Source organism: Hylobates moloch, unplaced genomic scaffold (genome assembly GCF_009828535.3).
Source record: "Hylobates moloch isolate HMO894 unplaced genomic scaffold, HMol_V3 SCAFFOLD_6, whole genome shotgun sequence".
NCBI lineage: Eukaryota > Metazoa > Chordata > Mammalia > Primates > Hylobatidae > Hylobates > Hylobates moloch.
In genome coordinates, this window is record NW_026652281.1 from 26,744,566 (window position 1) to 26,755,035 (window position 10,470).

The window sequence follows — 10,470 nt, forward strand, 5'->3', positions numbered from 1 at the left end:
AACAAAATTGCTATCAGATTTTTAAAATCTTAATATCTCACACACATTTTCAAGATTTCCTATGCCTCTAAATTTAGACCTGGTTAAAATTAATTATAACTAATGCTGGTAATGTCTATTGTAGCCTAAAAAATGAACAGAGTAATTTTAATTGAAGCTGCAATCTATGCCTATTGTGGTTTAATATTTTTTGTATGCATAAATTATTTAATTAATAAGATTTTGTGTTTCTTATTGTTCACTTACATGTTTAATACATATTTTCAAATATTCTCTTTCTTAAACGGTAACATTGTAACATTTTAAACATATGCAGTTTTTAAAAAATAAATTTCTAACACCTGCCTTAAACAGTTCTCAACTTTTCAACCTGGTCACCCATGAATTTATTTGTTCTTTGTTTTTTCTTTAAAGATGAGTGGCTAACATATCAGGACAAGATAATATTTAAAGATAATTTTCAGTTAAAATAGTCAATAAATCTGTGACTCTTTAGTATATTGTTTGTCTGTACTTCTGTTGTGATGGGCATCTTGTTATACACATGAAAGTGCTTAACTTAATAAATTTGGCTGTTTATCTTAATTCAGCTCAACTGTGATGCCAATTAGGTAAAAATGATTCATTTTAACATCATGTAAATGAGGCATTTTTGCAGAGACAATTTTTCCTGTATTGCACAGGAAACTGAGTTCTGGTCCAAGGCACCAGATAATTATTCTTGTAAATATTAATTAAAATAAAATAAATTGAAAACGGCATTGTTGTTATTTACTTTTTTATCTAGATTCTTATAACCTGACAATTCTGCCATCTCACTGACACATGATAGTCCAAGAGCTAAGACGATATTGCAGAACTATCATTAGAGGCGAAAAACAGCAATTCTAAACTGCCTTTAAAAAATATTCCTGGCTGGGCGCGGTGGTTCACAGCTGTAATCCCAGCACTTTGGAAGGCCAAGGCAGGGGGATCACCTGAGGTCAGGAGTTCAAGACCAGCCTGGCCAAAATGGTGACACCCCCGTCTCTACAAAAATACAAAAATTAGCCAGGCATGATAGATTATGCTAAAATATTCACCCTACCTGATACTAATTTTCCATTATGACGGGAAAGACACATTAGAACCTACAAAGTAGTTGACAGGGGATATGTACTTGATGAATGGAGAAAAATTGTCTCTGCAAAAATGCCTCATTTACATGATGTTAAAATGAATCATTTTTACCTAATTGGCATCACAGTTGAGCTGAATTAAGATAAACAGCCAAATTTATTAAGTTAAGCACTTTCATGTGTATAACAAGATGCCCATCACAACAGAAGAAAGTACAGACAAACAAGATACTAAAGAGTCACAGATTTATTGACTATTTTAACTGAAATTATCTTTAAATATTATCTTGTCCTGATATGTTAGCCACTCATCTTTTAAGAAAAAACAAAGAACAAATAAATTCATGGGTGATCAGGTTGAAAAGTTGAGAACTGTTTAAGGCAGGTGTTAGAAATTTATTTGTTAAAAACTGCATATGTTTAAAATGTTACAATGTTACTGTTTAAGAAAGAAACATACCATCAAAACAAGTAATAATATTGAATTGGCAGGGATTAAAAGACAGTGCACATATTGTCATAGGAAGCCAGAAGGTGAAAGTGGCCACAGATGTTAAGTCTAATGTGTTTTATGACTGGACTTTTTTGAAAGCAATGGAGCACTTTTAATCTGGGCTCAGCTCTATTACTTTCAATAAAAAACTCCTAATATAAATGTGCTGGATCAATCTATATTCAATTGAAAGCAGTACTGTAATATGCAGAACATTTTCTCTCAAATCTTTGCTTCCAATGAATCAGCGCATGAGAGAATGCACTATTGATCACAATTAAAAAGTTATTCAGTAGACAGTGTGAATATATAAAAGTCTATTTAAAAAATATTAATATAACCAAGTATCAAAAATGCTAATATTTGAAATGGAAAGGTATATATTAGGAAGTACCGCAAAATATAGCTTACTGAAATACACAACTCTTTTTCACAGAGGGTATAATATAGAGGTGTTATCATAGGAAGAAAGAAATCTAGGATTGGTATGCAAATAATAGTTTCAAGAAAAATCATGTTAAGTGCCTATTACAGCTCAAAATTGTGCTAATATTGTTCAAATTATAATTTGTAAAGAGTAGGGATAGGGACATAACAGAAAATATAATGGATTTTTCAAACAATTGTCCCTAGAGGATTGTATCAGTACCTGAGGATAAGTAGCAGACAGCAGTGATCTCAAAATAGTTACCACATAATATCAGCCACCTGTTATTTTGAGATTCTTGAAGTCCCTGACCTGCATTAATTTACAAAGTATAGCAGGAGGTGACAGTCTGTGAAGAGTTAGATTAAGGGGCTGGATGCCCAAGCAGCTAATCAATAAGTATTGTGTGACTGGTTACACATATTTCCTAATGACATGGTCAGCCTCTACAATTAAAAATTTCAAAATAAAAACCACTCTCCAACATCACCTACCTAAACAAGTGATACACACACACAGGCACAGAGGACAATTGTAGACCGTGCTTACCAACTCAGAGCCAGTCAGCTGCTGATACTCTAAAATCAGCAATACTGGTAGCTGGATTTCAGAAAATAAATAATAAATGGAGGAATACAGTTTACCAGAAAAGAGTATTTTCTTTCATGAAAAGTTTAAGCATTTTAATATGCCTCCCCCAAAATTGCTTATTTAGGATATTGCGTTAAAAAATTCTAGCAAGAACAAAACCACAGACAGGTTGGAAATGCCTTGCTGTTGTGAAAGCCAGGAAAAAAGTACACACATATTTTGAAAAGGAACTTGGAACTATTTTCTTGTATGTTATGTCTTTTTTAATGTGAGTAATGTGATCCAGTTATGACTGAAGAGAAAAATGTGAAATGAAAGACAATCTGAGTTCAAACAATAGGCATGCGATAAATTCTTCAGTCTAAACAGAATAAAAACGTGTATACTTTTATGAACAGAAAAAATAAGATTGCCTCTCTCCAAGGTAAATGCTAATTTCATATTTAAAAGCTATAAATTTGATGAAATCCTAGGTTTTTAGCCTGCTTGAGGTGTCTTTATTTGCTCCAAGTTATTGACATGGAATAAAATGAAGTATAATATGGCCTAGGATGCTCATTAGGACTTGTAATGGATCAGGAAGGATAGAGGGATATGCTGAGAATTGAGCTGATTCTTAAAGTTTAGAAATTGAATTAGAAAAAAAAATGAGAGGGAGGAGGGGAATGCAGATTTATTTTCTGAGACATTATTTATGTATTTGTAAAATGCTTCTGTTTTAATTAACAAGATATCGAGGGCAAAAAAATCACATGTAGCTGAAAAACAACACAATCTCACGTTTCCAAAATAGTTTGTATTTTTACTTTTTGAACTATCATACAGTCAGAAGAGAAAATAGGGAATATCTCTTTTATTTCTTTAGCTCCTTCAAAAAGACCTTTGGTCACTTTGATGGTTAAGCTGTTTGAATACTGCTGAACCTTGACTCACCACATTTACTGGAGGAGCCACGAATGCATGATGAGGAAGGCAAGTTGCCTTTATAAGTCAAAGATGCTCATAAATTATTTTCATTATGGATTAATGAGCTGTGAAGATTCAAATCTCTCAAAGAGCTGATGTATTGTGGTCTGTGTACTATGGTGCAGATGGGAAGTTACAAGTTGTTTTAGAGCTTTAGCCATTTAGAGGAAATCAATTCAGACTCTATAAAAATACCTTTTAAGTCTTTTCTAAGTGGATATTTTGTGGGCATCAATGAAGAACAGTATTACTTCTTTTACAGATATTATGAATGATGAGTATTTCATACTCTGATTTATTTTGAGATTTAGGAGGATGTCAAATTAAATAATATCCATTTACAATAATTGTAATAATAATCTTTCTTGTTCACCATATCCCACTTGCCATAGACCAGTCACTGTGATAAATGCCTTACACACCTTAATTTAGTGCTTTTTAGAACTCTGTGAGGCAAATGAGAAAACTAAGGCAAGAGAAGCTTAATAACTTACCAAAAGTCATACAACTGATAAGTGAGAAAGTCAGAATTCACACCCATACCCGTTTAATGAAAACCTGAATTTTTAATCCCTCCTCCATTAACTAAATGTAATTACCTTCCCCAAATCACATGAGTGCTGTGTTAGTCAAGACGATTTACTGCACATAACAGCTTAATAAAAGAAAAATGTGTTGGAAGATACAGCGGGTGTTCACAGAATTTTTTTTAAAGACCTAAAGAAACCATAGCTGTTTTTGAGGACAGGGATTGGAACAAGGATCTGGAATAAAATCAGATCTGTTTTTCTTCTTATTTCCTATATTGTGGTAGATGCAGAAATTTTATATGTATTATCTTATGTCTTCAAAAATTCCCTAGATAAGCATCCACTATTTCTTGTCACAGCTGTGATAACTAAGGCATGGGAAGTGAATTGATTTGTCCAAGACAGGTGGCTAATCAGTCGCAGAGGAAAGACTAGCGCTCAGCTTTCTTAGGCATGTGTTGTGTTTCTGCTAACTTATTGTGTTATATAAAGCCAAACTGTATCAGCATTCCTGTAAGTATTACTTTTCTTATTTAAGTAAACAGGCAGGTTAATGGAGATATTAATATACATATATATTTTTGAGATGGGGTCTCACTCTGTTACCCAGGCTGGAGTGGTTATTAATATTTTTTAAGGAGAAAACCAGTTTGATATTTGAGATTCTTATATGCCTCCTATATATATATTTAATATATATATTTAATATATATATCTAATATTGACATATAAAACTCAAGAACAATGTATTGGCAAACAATCTATATCTTAAGCATGTTCAGCATTATGTGATAGCAGTAAATGAAAGTTTATCTTTACTAACATAGATTTCATTAATTCTCTGTAGAATAAAGATTTCATTAAAATGCCTTTCTAATACACTGACTTTGGAATACAACATTTGGTCCATAGCAGATGTACAATGAGAAAAGTCTCTTTTGATAAAAATTATTCAGTGTTCTTTTGTTAGCCATACCTTTTGTAGACATGCTAATAAAGGTAAAGCTGTTGATTAATTTCTGTGATACCAAGAACATTTTTTTGCATTTTACTGTGTAAATGATTTCAATACGTTTCCAAATTAGATACCTTATCCACAAGATGGTGTCCTAACATTAGCAACCAACTGGTTGCGCTTGTAAATGGAATCAACTTTACTTGGAAAAAATGTTTTTCAAGTTGAAAATGCCAAGTGCCTGTGCATAAAAATAATTACTCCTCAGCCTGTAGTTTTGTGCAAAATGTACTTGGGATAATGCATTGTTCAACTCAATTTGATTAACTCTCTTTGTTGTAGATTTGTATTTATTTACGTTAATGCTACAGTGGAATACTCAGTTCATTAACTTCTAATTTTGCTAAAACAGGAAAACTGTTTTCTTTGCAAATCACAACACATTTTCCAATGACAAAATAGCTGAACTTTGTGATATATATATATTTTATTGTATGTCAGCAGAAACACACTTAAGAATGTTAGATTTGTATCATGTATTAAAAATGTCCATAATGGTTTGTTGGTGAAATCAGGGATGGTAGTATCTAGCTATTCTTGCATGTGACTACATTTAAAATCTGAATATGGAATGTTGTATGTAGTTTTCCGAATTGAACATCATTGTTTTCTGTTTTTTAAACCAATATTTATTCCCTGGATTCAGGAAATTGCTAGTTATAATTCTTACTGGCTATCCCTAATTTTTGAACATATTTAGTGGCATCATAATATCAATTCTGGGGGAAAAGAGGTTGGATACTTTTTATTGCTTCCAGGAGAGTCTGAATAACAAAAGAAATTGTTTCAGATAAAGTTAAGTATAGCAGTCATAACTTCTAGCTCCATTTAAATATTAACTTAAAAAAAGTCAGACTTGCCTTACAATTAATTGTAGTACTTTTGATTTTAAAAAAGAGTTTTCCATTTTGATGTTATCATCACTTCTACCAGTCTGTGAGTTTCTAAAATGAGTGGTTTTTCATTTTGTGTTTTTTGTTTTGGTGATCAAGTAGCACTTAAAACATTTTTTTGTAATGATACAATTTATGTATTTATTTGTTTATTTATTTGACAAATAATTATATATATTTATCGTATACAACATGATGTTTTGAAATATGAATACATTGTGGAATGGTTATATCAAGCTAATTAACATATCCATTATCTCACGTGCTTATTTTTTTGTGGTGACACTGAAATCAATTCTTTTAGCAATTTTTAAGTATGCAAATACATTGTTATTAAATATATTCACCATGTGTACAGTACATCTCTTCAACCTATTCTTTCTAACTGATATTTTGTGTTCTTTGACCAACATATCCTCAACCCCTGGCAACTACCATTCTGTTCTCTGTTTCTATGAGTTTGATTTTTTCAGATTCCACATACATATGAGATCATGCAGTATTTGTCTTTCTGTGCCTAGCTTATTTCATTTAACATAGTGTACTTCAGGTTCACAAATCACAAAATTTCCTTATTTTTTAAAGGCTGAATAATAGTCCATTGTGTATATATACCACATTTTAAAAATCCATTTACCTGTTGATGGACATTTACATTAATTCCATAACTTGGCTATTGTCAATAATGCTGCAATTAACATGGGAGTGCAGATATCTCGTCAACATACTGACTTGATTTTTTTATATATATATAACCAGAAGTGAGATTGCTAGATCACATGATAGTTCTATTTTAATTTTTTTTTGAGGAACATCCATACTGTTTCTTGATATGCTGCACCATTTTACATTCCCACCAACAGTGGACAAAGGTTCTCTTTTTTCCACACCCTCACCAACACTGGTTATTTTTTGTCCTTTTGATTATAGCTATTCTAACAATGTGAGGTGATACCACATTGCAGTTTTACTTTGTATTTCTCTGATAAGTAGTGATGTTGAACATTTTTTCATATATCTGTTAGCCATTTGCATGTCTTGTTTTGAGAAATGTCTGTTTAAGTTCTTTGTCCATTTAAAAGTTGGATTATTTATTTTCTTTTGAGAAACGTCTATTTAGGTTCTTTGTTCACTTAAAAAATTGGGTTATTTATTTTCTTGCAATTGTGTTTTTTGAGTTCCTTATATACTTTGAATATTAACCTCTTACATGTATGGTTTACAAATACTTTCTCCCATTCTATGGGTTCCCTGTTGACTCTGTTGATTATTTTCTTAGCTGTGAAGAAGATTTTTAGCCTGATGTAGTCCCATTTGTCTAGTTTTGCTTTTGTTGCCTGTGCTTTTGGGGTTATATCCAAAAAAATCATTGCTGGATCGATTTTGGGGACCTCTCTAGACTTTCACCTCAAAAAAGAAAGTTTGTATTAAGTCACTTGTCTATGTATAGGACAAGAAAGAAATATATCAAAATGACTTATATAGAATTATTTCATAAGTTAGTCTTATTAATGGTACAAATGTGAATATTATAGAATTTTAGAAATAAATCTGGCAATACCTATGAAAATAAAATATACATATTTTTGAACCTATTATTATTTTTGGAAACCTACAGAAATGAAACCACCAGTCCATAGGGGCATATATACAATGATATTTACTCCAGCCAGCATTGTTCATGGGGGCCAAAACGAAAACAAAACAAAACAGTAATCAAGATGAATGCCCAGCAAAACATGAATGACTACATTATGATATGTCAACATCATGGAGTATTATGTAGCTACTCAAAGAATAAACTAAAGTTATAAAATGGTACAAGTTGTGTTGAAGGAATTTACGCTATGTGCTATTGAATGGTAAAACTAAGAAATTTATAATATTGCATTAACAAAAACCAAAATCTTATATATTTTTAACACTTTTATTCATGTATATGCCTACATACGTTTGTGTATGTGATTAAACTATTATAGAAGGAAGCACGGAAGAATTCTTTTTTTTTTTTTTAACACGGGGTCCTTGTTGAAGACTCTCACAGTCAGACTCCCTGGAAAGCAGGTTCTGAGATAGAGATTGGCATTCAAGGAGTGAATGGGCGAGTGGCAGAGGGCTCCTTGTGTCAACCACTGAAGGGAAATGAAGGTAGATCAAGCTTAGGGAAGGGTTGGGCTGTGATGAAGTCACAGCAAAAACTGGTTCCACAAGGCCCTCTGGAGCTGAAATACCCCTGTATGTTTTTTCCAAATAGCAGCAAGGGGGCTTTCTTTCCTCACGTTCTCTGTATGCTTTCCCCTTCCAGCCCTCAGCACTGACTAGTCATTGGCTGTGGACTGCCCCAGGAGGGAGGTAAGATGTCATACCGGCAGCTCTCTTCAGCTGAGGGTGAAACTTGGAAGGAAGGATTCGCCTGTGAGCCATCAACTGTCAGCATTCCCAGAAGCTGAGAAGTAAGTTCTTCAGTCCTGAAAAGGGTAAGGAAATCTAGTTGGAATACCATGGTGTCTTCTAAACAACTGAGTGAAGAATATGGCTGAAATGGGGGAGAGGAGAGGAAGAGGTAGCCATAAAAGAAAAGAAACAAATAATTTTAATAAAATAATGTAAAGAAATGGTAAATGTTACTCTCACTGCAAAGGTTCTGAGAGTAATAATACTATGAAACATTCATAATGTTTTCCCTGAATAAACCTCCTTCTGAAATCTTTCTCAATCCAGTTTTCCTGGTCATCCTTACTTTTGTGTGTGTGTGTGTGTGTGTGTGTGTGTGTGTGTGTGTGTGTGTGTGTGTGTCAGCCAGCTGTGCTTTATTGACAATGCGCACCTCAGGCCTTGACCGCGTACTTCCGCAGCGGGTACAGCCGCTCCTTCCGCTGCTGCTTCTTGGTCTTCAGGTTCTCCTCATGCTTGTTGAGCCGGCGGCGCATGGCGCGTGTCTTCTTAGGCCGCAGGTCCAAGGGCTTGTACTTCTTGCCCTTGTAGAATTTCCTGAGGTTTTCTTTCTGAGTCTGGTTAATAACTGTGAGAACACGGGCAGTGGATTTCCGGACGACTCGGATGTTAGAAAGCTTGGAGGCCGCACCGCCTGTCACTTTGACGACGCGCAGCTGGGACAGCTCCACCTTCAGGTCGTCCAGCTGTTTCAGCAGCTCCTCCTTCTTCCCGCGAAGATCTCGAGCCTTGATCTTGGCCATTGCTGCACAGGCTGCGGACGCCGCCACCGCCGCCGCCCGCTCCGAGGGAAAGAGGAAGTAGCCATCCTTACTTTTTAATGTACTGTATTTTCTTTGATACCACTGAAGAAATAAAATGCTCAGTAAAGGAGAATTGAGAAGTAAGCTTAAAGGTTTTATTTTTGGAAGGATAAATGGCTGATGGAGGTAGTTGCATCAGTCTATACACTTGGTGCAGTATTTTGGCTATGGTAGCTGTATTCTCAATAAGACCTGTATTGGAAGAAGAAAATGGTTGGGATAAATAGGTAAGCTTGTTTATAATATACTGTGCCTCAATATATTACAAAATAGCTCTGAACTACTTTAGCTAGATTACACACACAGCTTTATAGTTTGATTTGCTTATTGAACAGCTGTCATGTGCCAGGGAGTTTATTAGGCCCTGGGGACTAGAAACTAAAGACGGTGATTCAGAGCTGGTAGGATAGACAGACAAATAAAAGGCAATCACGGAGCGATAAGTGTTGTGGTATGAATAGATACAATGCTCTAGGAGCTAAAATGACTACCCAAACACAAACTAGAAGATGGTAAGTAGAGGATATCAAAGCTGGGAAGATGAAATTTCTGAATTATGGGGTGGATATTAGGGCCTGTGAATAGCAAGGAAGACAACTGGAATGTAATAAGGGCACACTCGGGGAACTGTAAGTAGTTCAGTGGATTGCCGTTGAGACTGTAAGCAGTGTGGATTAGGATGAGGACTATTAAGAGACGCCGTTGGAGAAAGAGCAGGGATAAGACCATTCGTCCAGATCCTGACGGGAAACACATGGCACAGTCAAGTGGAATTATTTGAAGAGAGTATAATAAAGCAGCTATTTACAAAAGATGGGGAGGAGAGGAGACCAAGAGTTGGATAATTTTTCCCCAGGCCTGATGCAGGAAGAATTACTGGGGTTTTTCTGGAACCTGGAGACAAAGGGGCTAAGTAGAGGGGAGCTGCCTTACAGAAGATACCGCTTCTGTGGAGGGATGCTGTAAACGTGCAGCGACACTGAACACAAACAGCTGAGAGAAGACATACCTTGATGGGACCACAGGGCTCCACAGAGCAGGGGGGCCCGTTAATATGTTCTTGTAGTTCAGCATCTTGAAGCATGCGGAGAGGTGGAGAAGAGCAGAGAGTGGGTCTGGAGAGCAGACTGAGGCAGAGCAAATGCGGGAAGAAAACTTAGGAGACTATGCCAGCGGTCGG

At 35.0% G+C, this 10,470-nt stretch overlaps 1 protein-coding gene across 1 annotated transcript; it reads right to left on the reverse strand.

Annotated features, from left to right (window-relative positions):
• Positions 1 to 8,834: 8,834 nt before the first annotated feature.
• LOC116470896 (large ribosomal subunit protein uL29-like) lies at positions 8,835 to 9,278 on the reverse strand. The gene has a single exon (XM_032755864.2). The coding sequence runs from the start codon at positions 9,228 to 9,230 to the stop codon at positions 8,862 to 8,864; it is 369 nt and encodes a 122-aa protein (XP_032611755.1). The 5' UTR covers positions 9,231 to 9,278; the 3' UTR covers positions 8,835 to 8,861.
• Positions 9,279 to 10,470: the final 1,192 nt, after the last annotated feature.

Coding starts and splice junctions, on each gene's coding strand:
- LOC116470896 (XM_032755864.2), bottom strand. CDS start 9,230: ATGGCCAAGATCAAGGCTCGAGATCTTCGCGGGAAGAAGGAGGAGCTG.